The sequence below is a fragment of the Rana temporaria genome, chromosome 4 (assembly GCF_905171775.1).
Source record: "Rana temporaria chromosome 4, aRanTem1.1, whole genome shotgun sequence".
NCBI classification, from domain to species: Eukaryota; Metazoa; Chordata; class Amphibia; order Anura; family Ranidae; genus Rana; species Rana temporaria.
In genome coordinates, this window is record NC_053492.1 from 438,194,871 (window position 1) to 438,208,478 (window position 13,608).

Consider the following 13,608-nt stretch of genomic DNA (forward strand, 5'->3'; position numbering starts at 1 on the left):
GCTTTTGCGCTTCACCTTCACTGTTTATTTTGACTTCAATTAGATCGCTGGCGGCATCATTATTAATGAGGCTTAGACAGAGATGAATAGATTAATTAAAATCCAGTGTGAGATGAATCACTTCTTTTCTTTGAGAGACACAATAAAGTAGCAGTCTAATAGAAACATGAAATGTTGAGCGGTACCTTTATTAATCTAAGGGCCTATTCACACCAGGTGCACTGGGCTAAGATGGGCGTCGTTGCCCAGCACAGTCCCAACACATGGACCAGAAAAAGTGCCCTGCGTCCTATTTGTTCAGTTTGCACCACAGTTCTGCAATAGCGTGCCCTGATAAAAAGTTTCATTGCAATGTACTACATGAATGGAATGTTATTTTGTTAAATTCCAATGAAGTTGGAAAAAAACAAAGAAAATATAAAGAACTTTGCAAAGTACACACTATATTTGCCTTTACTAAATCAACCCCGAAGTTCCAACAAGTTGGCAAACAATCTTCGACAATGAGGCTTAACCCATTATAGTGGAGCCTTAGGCAGGGATGGACTGGCCATAGGGACTACAGGGAGTTTCCCGGTGGGCCGATGGCTCAGTGGGCAGTTTTTTAAAACAGAGATGCTGCTTGGAGGACTTTTTTTAACGCCCTGGCAGCGCCCCAGTGTGAAAGCAGGCTTTCACACTGGGACTGCAGCGGAATTGTTTTTCAGTCGCTTTACAGGCACCCAAAAGCGCCTAAAAAATGCCTCAGTGTAAAAAGGGGTCCTACACTCACCCCCTCTCTTTTACACTCACTCTCTTTTTCTTACCATCACCCCCCTCCCTCTCTCACCCACCCCCTCTCACCCCCTTTCCCTCCTCCTCCTTCTCTCTCTCTCTCTCTCTCTCATTCCCCTCTCTCTCACTCTCTCATGATATACAATAATGGATGTAGGGGCCTTTTGGTGGGCGTGATTTTTCAGGGGGGGTGGGGGCAGCATTTTATTGAATTAAAGTGGGCCGGTCTGGATGAAGTCCAGGGCCAAATTTTTGTCCCAGTCCAACCCTGGCCTTAGGCCTCGTACACACGCTAGGTTAACCAGAGGACAGCGGTCTGATGGACCATTTTCATCGGTCAAAATCGATCGTGTGTGGGCCCCTTAGGTTATTAACCCATTGGTTAAAAAAAAGCCAACTTGCTTTAAATTTAACGGATGGATTCCTAACCGATAGGACAAACCCGATCGTTAGTAGGCACAACCGTCGTTGTGTTTTACGTCACCGCGTTCTGACACGATCGTTTTTTTAACCGATGGTGTGTAGGCGCGACGGACCATCAGTCAGGTTCATCGGTTAAACGATGACAACGGTACTTCAGACCGTTCTCATCGGATGGACCGATCGTGTGTACGAGGCTTTACTGTAAAGGAATATACAACAGTCTCTCTCTTTCTACTGTAGAAGACACACCGGGTGGCTTTCTGTCCCCTGCAGCATCTGATAAAGGAGGAGGCTGTAGAGCGGGGTGGCGGTAATAGAACCTGAAGCAGCAGAAGTCCCAACCGATGGACCAGGCTTGATGCCCCTACCCTGTCCCTCCTCCACTGGAACCTCTCTCTACACTAAGCACACTGTCACTCACAAGCAATGTTCTGTCCTTTAGCCTAACCACTTGCACAATGAGCACCAAATGCAGTGAGCTGATGCTCATTATAAGCACTGCCCTCACTAAAGATGGCTGTCAGGGTCATCTAGGGTTGCAGATGACACGTACAAAGGCTTCAGACAAACAAAGTTCCTCTTATCCTCCATTCTCTTTCTGTATCAGCGCTGCAAAACAACAACGCCTACAGCGAGGAGGCTGCACTGCACCTGCTTATACACTTAGGCTTGCCATACAAGGTGCAAAATTCTTTCCTGCAACCACAGGTTGCAGGAAAAAATGTTGCACAATTCCCCCATCAGCACAAGCAGTGAATCAGCAATTCCCCCTGCAGGGCGAAGACAGTGATTATTGCTAGCGGCTATAGCAGCCGTTCGTGATAATCGCAAGAGAATCCGGCAGGCTGGTTGTACCCAAGTTGATCAATGAACTTGATACATTCAGCCTGCCCATTAACGGTTCGAATCTCGGCTGGTTCCTGCTGAACCGGCCAAGATTTGAACCGTGTAGGGCCAGCCTTAGGCCCATGTCACACTGGCAGTACTGATGCTGGTGAGAACTCAGGAGCAGTGAGGTGGTGCTCTCTTTTAGCAGCAAGGCAGCACTCGTGAAAAGGTGTTGGCAGGGGAGTGACATGTATTACTGATCCTGTAGGGTTGCTAGAGAGACATGGGACTTATACAAATGAATGAGCCAGAAGAGTGACTCCTCCCCCTCCCACTGTTCCGACAGCTTTGCATCAAGTTTCAATCAGAGACAGAGAGCCTAAAGGCAAACAGCTGCTTCTATGCCATTTCTTTAACAAACCTATATTGCTTTTTGGTTGTTTTGGCATAGGTGCATCTTGAGTTTATTTATAAAGCAAACATTTTATTGTATATGTAGCGCCTGGTTACTTTGGGTACTGGTGCTATTTAAATTTAGAGGGAGATCAGAGTGTAATTAAACTCTGATCCAAATTGTTATGTGCAAAACAGGGTCTCTGTCTCAGCTTGACTGTGCTGTGGGCTTATTCTCCTTTCTTCTTCAGCTTTACTTTCCTCACCACAAGTTTTATTGTTTTTACCCGGCTGGGTAATAAAGAGCACAGCAAAGAGCACCTGTTGCGCATATTCCTTTACTTCTACTAAATGCATCATGCACCCCTAGGAATTCGGAAGAGCCACGAGGTAAATGTGCCACCCAAAATAACCAGCAGCTCCTCCGGGGGTAGTGCTACATATTGTACAAGAATTAATCAAAAACATTTTATCAAAATTATGACCCCAAACTTTTAAAGTTTGTTTAACCCCCTCCCGCCCGGCCTACTGTAATATGAAGGCTGAGATGGAGCCCTGTTTTTCTGGGAGGACGTCATATGACACAGACACAGCCGATGACAGATCAGTGTCCCAGCCCGCTGGTACCATGTGATCGCTGTAGCCAATCACAGCAGATACTGTCCCCAGTGTGCCTGATCCCCGTCACACAAGTTATATAGATACACTGTACTGCACTAGTGACAGTATGTAAAAAATTAAACAAATTGTGAAAAAAATAAAAAAAACATTTAATTTTTCAAACATATGTGAAAAAAAATTACATCTTCAAAAAACTTGCCATGCCTCTTACCTTGGACTGTCTACTTTCCAAAAAAGGGGATATTTGGGGGATATTTGAACTGTCCTGGTATTTTAGGGCCTCAAGAAATTAAACAAGCCATCAGTACATCAGGAGGATTGATACATTTTCAGATATATACCACATTTGTGGACGCTATAACCTTCCTATAGACTAAATAATATATAGTGATTTGGATTATTTTTCACCCAAAAATTGTAGCAGCCTACATTTATTAAGAAAGATTATTTATTTTCAAAATATTATTTTTAGTTTATTTAGCAAGAAATGAAAAACTCAGGGATGATTAAATAGCGCCAAAAGCCTTATTTGTGTGAAACAAAATGATAAAAACGGTTTATATGGGTACAATGTTGCATGACCGCGCAATTGTCATTCAAAGTGTAACAATGCTGAGAATTGTCCTGGGCAGGAAGTGTCCGGTATTGAAGTGGTTAACCACTTGCCGACCACGCTATAGCCAAATGACAACTACAGCATGGCCGGCCAGTTCTGGGAGGGCGTCATATGACGTCCTCCCGTAATAGTGCCCTCCGGACACTGCTGATCACATATTGAGCTAAAAAGGGCCAATCAGTGACTCTTTACCACATGATCAGCTGATCACGATGTAAACAGAAGCCTGGTGATTGTCATTCCTTTCCTCATGCTGACAGGTGAAGAGAGCCGATAACCAGCTTGTGTAAAAGGGACAAGTACACTGATCATTAGGGCGCCGATTATCAGCGTCCTGATTATCAGTGCAGTCCCAACAGTGCCTACTGGTGCTGGCAATCAGTGCAGCCTATCAGTGCCCATCAATACTCACCAGTGCCGCCTTGTCATTGCCCATCACTGCAGCCTATCAGTGCCGCCTCATCAGCGCACATCAGTGAAGGAGAAAAATTACCTGTTTGCAAAATTCTGTAACAAACTATGAAAAATTTGTTTTTGTTTTTTAAAAATCAATGGTCTTTTTTCGTTTGTAGAGCAAAAAATTTAAAACCCAGTGCTCTAATTGTGTGAACAAAATTATAAAAATGTGTCATTTAAAGTGTGACAGCGCTAAAAGCTGAAAATTGGCCTGGGCAGGAAGGAGGTAAAAGTGCCCAGTCGGCAAGTGATTAAACTAGAACTATAGGCAAATCCCCAAAAATGACCTTATATGTCTCTTCAAAAGATACTTCTGTAATGGTTTAAATACATAGCGATCCTGCCGGTGATCAGTGTTGTTACCTTGTTCAGTGCAGCCTTGCCACGCTACTGAGTTAGGAGAAGGAGGGATGTCAGTGTGGATCTAAAGCAGTGGTTCTCAACCTGGGGGTCGGGACCCCCTTGGGTGTCGAATGACAATTTGGCAGGGGTCAACAGATCCTGGGCTATTCCTGAAGACCGCATTGCTTTCCCAGCCTTTTCGCAGCCGATAGAAAAAGATAAAAGGGAAAATAAGGAGAACAAAGAGAGAATAGTAGATCCTAAAATGTACCATAAGTGGTTTTAATACTGTACGAGTGGAAGGCACTCAGGGAGCGCTAAATGTCCGTGGGTTAGGGGCACAAATTACATGTCTTGCCTGACAACTCACGCTACGAAAATTTTACTGTTAGGGGTCCCCACAACATGAGAAAATGTATCAAGGGGTCACGGCACTAGCAAGGTTGAGAACCACTGATCTAAAGGAAGATATAAAAAGCTAGTAGGAAGTCTACTTGTGAGCACCCATGTAGGGCCTCCTGCCCATGGACATCTAGAGCAGGGTTTCTCAACTCCAGTCCTCGAGGCGCCCCAACAGGTCATGTTTTCAGGCTTTCCATTTTTTTGCACAGGTGATTTGATCAGTTTCACTGCCTTAGTAATTACCATAGCCATTTCATCTCAGGGAAATCCTGAAAACATGACCTGTTGGGGCGCCTCGAGGACTGGAGTTGAGAAACACTGATCTAGAGGCTGCAAAGGCCTTTAGTTTAAAATCCCCAACACTTACCTGCACCTGGGGAGCCACAGGTTTCACTTACAGCTGTTCATACAAGTCAATGGCCGTACACACACTGCACTGATGTCTAGCACATCAGGGTTTACCTGCAAATTTACCCAAACGTGAAAGTGCCTTATGCGCATGTCAACACCGATGTACAAGCCATTGCATACAGCCATTCACGTGTAAGGGTGGCTGCACACTCTACCTGCGGCTCCCTTTGGTGCTGGAAAGTGCAGGAGTTTTACACTAGAAGATTTTGCACCGGTGTGCATGAGGCATGAGACTTTAATCAAATATCAGCTTTGGGTGGAATTTTAGAACCCAGCAGGTTATTCATACATATATAATACAAATAAAGTTGAACCTTAGATTACGAGAATAGTCCTTTCCAGGAGTATGCTCGTAATCCAAAGTACTCGCATATCAAAGCAAGTTTTCCAATTGAAGTCAAAGGAAACGAAAATAATTTGTTCCGCATGACTTCAATGGGATGCAATGCCGAATGCGGCCAGAGGTGGGGGGGCACCAGAGAGTGCCGAAAACAGACGAAAAGGCCAGATGACACTTCGACTCGTTTCCTGCGCCACCGTACCTCAGGCCAAATGAGGTACTGCAGGCCAATGTTCGGCTTTGCTCGGCTCCTGCGCCCCCGTACCTCAGGCCAAATGAGGTACTGCAGGCCTATTTTCGGCTCTGCTCAGCGTCTGCGCCCCCGTACCTCAGGTCAAATAAATGTACTGCAGGCCTCTTTAGCTTGAATTCTGCTCGTCTTTCGAGTCAACACTCGCATACCGAGTCAGAATAAAAAAATAAAAAGTTGCTCGCAAATCAAAACACTCTCAAACCAAGTTACTCTTAAACCGAGGTTCCACTGTACTTGAAATTATTACTTTTGAGTGGGCTAAACCATTTATGATCTTCCTTCTTTTTTTGTCAGGTTTCGTCAATTAATAGCAGAGTATGAGCCTGACGTCCAGGAAGTTCCTCGTCTTTTCCGATCGGTCTTACAAGAAGCGAATGAGAAACTGAGAGAGGAGGAAGAAGGAAAGAAACTGGCCAGGCAATGGAACACCAAGCGAGCTATGAGCTTGTCCCTCACTACCTTCAAGTCTCGAGCCAGAATCTATCCATTTGCCAGTGATATTAAGACCATTTCTGAGGATGTTGAACGGGAGATAGAGCCAACCAGACGTGTGTGGAGCATGCCTGAGTTTCGTACTACTAAAGAGGACTAAAGCCCCTTCAGAACATCGGGGTGCAGAGAATGTGAAAAACAATATGAACAATTTTGGCCTTTTTAGCACTTACTGAGAGATAAGGGTTACAAGGAGACAATAGAAATAATGTTTGAAGAAGACAATAGACATAATGTTCTTATGAACTAAAGTGTTATTTTTAAAACTATTATTAATTTTCATTTGTTCTGTCATAGTGTAGCCTCTTAGCGTTGGAAGTGGAACCAAAAAAGGTGTTCTATTTTTTTTTTCTGGGGGGGAATGGACAAAGTGTGATGTGTGGCCAAGTCTTCACAACTCTCTTAATGCCAGAGATGACTTGCGCTTGGCTGATAGCTGAGCTTTCTGTGTCATATACCTGTACATAGGGGCATCGTCGATATATTCCTTCCCATTTCCACCGATGGGTGTGTGAAACTTACATAGGGTAAACATCATTCAAAGAAACCTGTGTAGAGAGAAATACATGGACTGACCTCTTTTGGAAGATGTCCATTGAATGGCTGCCATGCTCATCAAATTACTTCAGTTCTTTCTGGTAGACCCAGCTCGGGAGTGGTTACAGTTGTCCTTGGTCATTGACTCAAAGTATTGAATGTTAAAGTGGAAGTAAACCCATCTAGTAAACATTTTTATTTTCGGCTTGTGCCAGAAATGTAACACTCCCATTAGTTGTGCCCTCAACCAAACTGTCAAACCATCCAATGGCTGGTGTCATAAATGATCACATGTGCAGCATCATTGATTAAACAGAGGTAAAGTTGGCAGCTTCCTTGGCTGAAAATGATAGGGGGGTTTACTTACACTTTAAGGATGACTCTAGTAGCTTGTAGATAGAGGGGAGGGGCCCCCCGAGGCTTGATAATTGCTGTCCTGACAACTGGCTATGATCAGGATGATGGTAGAGGCTTTCTTCTCATACACATAAATATGTAGTTGTTTACATTGTTTTTACCTACAGGGCTCTATTATGTGACACTGCTATGCACATTAGGAGAGAATGTATGTTATTTGTATGAGGTTTGATTGTTGGCAGAGCAGCAACCATTAGGCTTTAGATGACCTCTCACCTCTGACGCGCAGGGCCTAGTCTTCCTCAGTAAATTATAATAAATAGGGGCCAAATATCTGTTGTCTTGACAGTTACATTGAAGTGGAACTAAACCTCCCAATCCATTACAGCCAGGGAAGCTGCCATCTTAGCCCCCATTCACACCTAGGCGTTTTTACGCCTGTAGTGCTACGCCGCTGCCGCCAGAGGGATGAAAACACATGTCCCTCTATGGAGATGGTTCACATCTCCACGCTGAACGCCGGACGCCTGAAAAAAGGTCCCGGACCTTTTTTTCAGGCGGCTTTCGGCGTTCGGGTAGGAGATGGGAAGCATCTCCATAGAGGGGGTCAATCTGGGGCACATCTAGGCGGACAATACCGGCATTTTGCAAATCGCGGTACAAAACGCTGCTATTTGTACCGCGATTTGCGGCGACAAAACGCCGCGAATTTGTCTGCCTAGGTGTGAATGGAGCCTTAGTCTCTGTTTGATCTGCAGTTACCATGGTGCTTTACATTATCAGTTATGACACCAGCCATTTGATTGCTTGACAGATCTGTTAAGAGAGTAACTGAAATGTGACAGTTATCATTCATAGCATGCCTTGAATGTAACTGTTAAATTGATGGGTTTAGTTCCACTTTAAGGTTTAAATATTTATATTTCTGCAAAACCCGTATGTGATCCTATAAAGATCTCTACTCACAAACATAAAAGTAAAACTCGCTCAGCAAGCCACATGATTGGTGATCTCCCATACAATGCTTGGACTACCCGGCCAAGGGATGGGGTCCCAACTCAAACCCAGCTGACTGACACGTTTCAAAGGACCGACCTTCTTTTCCGACCCTCTTTATGGTTTTATCTTAATCTTTTAATAAATCTGTTGAATAATGCACTAGGCCAGTGCGCCCTCTTTTTTCTTTCAGCATGGCCAGGACGACCCTAGTTCTAGAGGGCAGCAAGGCATCTCGGGAACTATCCACTGTTTTATCAGATACTACGGACCCTATAGAGTCGGCCCACTCATGTGCAGGATCTTGTTGTTGTATGTGATCCTTTTTAACCCGTTCCTGCCAGCTGTCAAAAAAATCTTAAATTGGAACCAAACCTATCGATTTAACAGTTTTAAAAAAGTTAAATTTCCGCCATGTGCTGGGAATTTAACGGTCACATTGGTTGTGCTCTCAACCAAACTGTCAAACCATCAAACGGCTGGTGTCATAACTGATCACATTCGCACCACCATGGCAGTTAGAGACAGGGCCGTCTTAATAGCATCATGGGCCCCTGGGCAAAGTAATGCTCTGGGGCCTCTACAATGGAGACACCACAGGTAAACAGACCAGATATCCCCCCAGCACTCTGACCCCTCTACACCCTGCTTTGGGGAAAGTGCAGGGGCCCCCATGCAGCTGGGGCCCCTGGGCAGTGCTCAGGTGTGCACTCATTAAGACAGCCCTGGTTAGAGATCAAACCAAGGCCAAGATGGCAGCTTCCTTGGCTGAAAATGATAAGGAAGGTTTAGTGCCGCTTTAACACCTGAACCCAGAAGAGATGTTTCATGGGCTTCCTGATCACATGATGATTGTAAGTGCCTGTCACCATCACCGCAAGATCGGTTCCTGTTCTACCTGCTCCCAATCGTCACTCCGTGACTGGGAGCTATTGGTGAAAGCGTGGTTACAGTGTTGGCGATGCATGATTGAGCACAAAATGGTAACACTTAGGCCTCGTACAGACGATCGGACATTTTTTCGGACCGTTTTCATCGGACATGTCCGCTGGGATCATTTGGTCTGATGGCTGTACACACCATCAGACCAAATTCCCCGCGATGACGATGCGGCGGCGACGATGACGCGGCGACGTACGCGACCCCCGAAAGTTCAATGCTTCCACGCATGCATCGAATCACTTCGACGCATGCGAGGGATTTCGGCCGAGCGGACATGTCCCATGAGTCGTACTGACCATCGGACATATCCGGCGGACATGGTTCCAGCACGCTAAGAAACATTTGTCCGCTGGAAACCTGTCCGGTCGGCCGGAAAATTGTCCGGTCGGCCCTACACACGACCGAACATGTCCGCGGACCAGTTTCAGCAAACATGTTCGGTCGTGTGTACGAGGCCTTATATGTGGCAGCACAGAGTAAGACCCCCACCTTTGTGTTGATATATATCTATGTACAGGACGATCAGGATCAAGCAAGATCAAACTGCACTCCATGGCACAATGAGAAGGGTTTTACATGGCATTATTCTTTGAAGTATGTTAACCGTACATATATACATAGACATTTTGTCTTCACACTGCCTATTGTACTCCTATCATCTGATTTCCAATTGTTTTATACTTTGCTGGGTGTTCTATAGGAAATCTCCAGTCATGTTTTTATATATTAATGTCAATTTGGTTTGTCAAACTGAACAAAATAAATCTGCGAAAACATTGTATAGAAAGTATTACTGTGATCTTGAAATGAAAGCCTAACTTTAGGTCCTCCACCTTACAAAAACCTCCCACTCTGCAGGACTGCCCCCCACCCATTCAAAAAGGGGTTCTTTCTAGTAGTGGAGGAGGGCACTCTTCTCTTCTTTAAAGTACGCCGCTCAAGTAGTGATGTGGGTGTAGTTATTTGCAGCATTCTGCTGGGGGGAGAGGTGTCCATGACACCCCAGGCTCACAGGAAGTACCGTATTTATCGGCGTATACGCGCACTTTTTTCCCCTTAAAATAAGCTTTTTCCCCTTAAAATAAGCTTCCCGCTTCCTGCGCTGAGTTTGAACTGCGCCGCCGACATATACCGAGCGCAGTACACTCGGGTACATTCGGCCAGGCTCGGCTTAGCTCGTGGTCACGCTCTGTGACGCCTCCTAGCCTTTATGCGTGAGAAGCCGAGCGTGCCCGAGTGTACTGCGCTCGGTATATGTCGGCGGCGGCGTTCAAACACAGCACGGGAAGCGGGGATTCGACTCAGAGACAGCACGGGAGGACACCACCGAGGCCGCAGATGGACGCCGGACCGAACAAGGCCACCGATGGACGCCGGGCAAGACACCGACGAGGGGCATTCAAAGTAAGTATTTTTTTTTCCTGAAATTTTCCTTCCAGGTTGGGAGTGCACACTATACGCGGGTGCGCGCAATACCCCGATAAATACGGTAGGTTGAACGATGTTGGCTGTCATCCAACTGAGAAGGTGGCTGGTAAAGGATTTAAAGAAGACAACATTGGAGTGGCAGTTCACTGCAAACTTTTTATTTATTTATTTGACAGGGAGGCAGGGGGAATTTTTGGGTTTAACTGGAGTTCGCTTGGAGTTTTAAAGTTTAACTAAAGGTTATATTTTGATGCAGGCCTCTTCATTTGACCATTTCCTATTTGCAGATTCCGTTCCTCTACGAGAGGCCTTAATGGTCCAATTATGGCTAACAATGCTTACGATTCTGAGCACTGCTTGTGACAATCACTGTGACTGTTCCTCAAGAAAGATAATGGGTCATGGGTGGTGCAATTTGCTCATTATAGCACATGTAGACTTTCCGGCTTGTTAAAAATACTTCCCCCTCCCCGAGAGGATTTGAATCCTTCACATGTGGCCTTATACCACCTTTACTCCAGGGCAACTATCACAGCAGCTTTAGTGTTGGTACAAGGAGTTCAAAGTCAGGGGGGGAAATCTCATACAATATAAAAACTCCTCATTAAGCCTGAAAATTGACCTGTAGACCGGTGCAGACTTTTAGGAAAAGCAGGGAGCCGTGTGTGCGTGCGTGTGTGCTGACACCTTTCTATGGGAACAAACATTAACTCTATCCCTTCTCCCTCACTACTTGTTTGGAACCCTTCTCCCTGTCGCATGGACTATTCCTGAATCCCACCCGCCTGAGATGTGTAAAAGACTGGACCACTGAAGGAGATCACGCTGCACACAGCCATCCCACTCCATTGTATCTGATGTGGTGCCTGCCTTACAGGATCTGCTGAGACTTGCAGTCCTTCTGTATCTCTTCAGCCCAGCAACCTCTGTTTCTTTAATGTGAGTGGATTTTAATAAATAAAATTACTTTTATGATATATACCGTATATACTAGAGTATAAGCCGACCCGAATATAAGCCGAGGCACCTAATTTTACCACAAAAAAATGGGAAAACTTATTGACTTTAGTATAAGCCTAGGGTGCCCATCTGCATGTCTCACTGTGTCCATGGCTAGACTGACATTTAACATGGGAGTCTATGGAAGGGGTGCCCGGCTTTGAAAAATCGGTGCTCCCCAGCCATAGGTCCCCCAGACAACAAACTTTTCACACTTGAAGAGTAGAAATGGTGCTATTTTGTGCCAAGATCTGGGTCCAGCGGGCCTACGACCGGCCGGTACTGGGTCCCCAAAATCACCGGAGAAATGACCGTTTAACATTGGAGTCTAAGAAAGGGGTGCCCAGCTTTGAAAAATCGGTGTTCCCCGGACAACAAACTTTGCACACTTGTAGAGGCAGAGTGGTGCTACATATGTGCCAAGTTTGGGGTACAGCCGGTATCGGCTCCTCAAAGTCCAAGAGATCAGGCGCAAAAAGGTGACTTGAGTATAAGCCGAGGGGGGCATTTTCAGCACACAAAAAAAAATGTGCTGAAAAACTCGGCTTATACTCGAGTATATAAGGTACTCAGAGGCGCCTCTTTTCCTTGCTCTCAAAAAAATAAATGGCACTTTAAGTGTGTGCAGGGCATCGGACACACAGGTTCTATGGGAAGCTTGATGTGTTTGCAATCACATGGTTGCAAACAATAAACTCTATTGGCCTCCTTTGGAATGTCCTTGGGGCGCAGAACTCTGCGCCCTGAACACTCTCACTTTAGCATTGTTTTCTGTTGTGGTTAGTGATTGGCGTCACTTCCAGTTTCTGCGTGGTCTGAAGGTGGATGCTGTGAGTACAAGGGGGCAGGGAGAGGGGTGTAAAAATCCTTTGACTGTAATAAGATAAAAAAAAGATTGCTCTTACAACAGCGATTATGGACATTTGGCTTTCATATGTAATTTTTATTGTGAATAATTTGCTTTTTTTTATATACCATTGTTCAACTGTGATTATGTTATAAAGGAGAATTGCAGCTTGATCTATTTTATTTGTAATTTCCCAATAGCACAGTTTTTTAATTTCTTCTTTATGGAAGAGTGGCAAGAAGAAAGCCATTGTTGAAAGAAAGCCATAAGAAATCCCGTTTGCAGTTTGTGAGAAGCCATGTGGGGGGAAACAGCAAACGTGGAAGAAGGTGCTCTGGTCAGATGAGACCAAAATTAAACTTTTTGGCCTTAAAACAAAACGCTATGTGCGGCAGAAAACTAGCACTGCACATCACCCTGAACACACCATCCCCACTGTGAAACATGGTGGTGGCAGCATCATGTAGTAGGGATGCTTTTCTTCAGCAAGGACAGGGAAGCTGGTCAAAGTTGATGGGACGATGGATGGATCCAAATACAGGGCAATCTTAGAAGACAACCTGTAATGCCGCGTACACCCGGTCGTTTTTCGGCATGAAAAAAAACGACGTTTTTAAAAACGTCATTTAAAATCATTGTGTGTGGGCTTCACATCGTTTTTCGGCTTCTGAAAAACGACAAAAAAATTTTCCGAACATGCTGCATTTTTTAACGTCGTTTTTTGTGTTGCTTTTCGGGTTGTAAAAAATGATTGTGTGTGGGCAAAAACGACGTTTTAAACCCACGCATGCCCGGAAGCGAGTTTTGAGACGGGAGCGCTCAATCAGGTAAAACTACCATTCATAATGGAGTAAGCACATTCATCACGCTGTAACAGACAAGCGCGAATCGTCTTTTACCAACGAGGAATCAGCTAAAAGCAGTACAAAGGCGAATAGAACTTCCCCTTTAGAGTGCCGTCGTACGTGTTGTACGTCACCGCGCTTTGTTCATCATTTTTTTTAAACAATGGTGTGTGGGCAACATCGTTTTTAATGATGAAGTTGAAAAAACATCGTTTTTTGGACATGCTGAAAAATTTCGTTTTTTTTCATGCTGAAAAACGACCGTGTGTACGCCGCATTAGAGTCTGCAAAAGACTTAAGACTGGG

General features: G+C 45.0%; 1 protein-coding gene across 2 annotated transcripts in view; it reads left to right on the forward strand.

Moving 5' to 3' along the window:
- RD3 (RD3 regulator of GUCY2D) overlaps positions 1-6,545 on the forward strand; it is a 59,879-nt gene extending 53,334 nt beyond the window's left edge. For both annotated transcript variants that reach the window (XM_040351486.1, XM_040351487.1), the window contains exon 3: positions 6,154-6,545. In XM_040351486.1, coding sequence (XP_040207420.1) covers positions 6,154-6,451 — 298 coding nt within the window. In that variant the 3' untranslated portion in view covers positions 6,452-6,545. The remainder of the gene's footprint in view (positions 1-6,153) is intronic.
- The last annotated feature ends 7,063 nt before the right edge of the window (positions 6,546-13,608 follow it).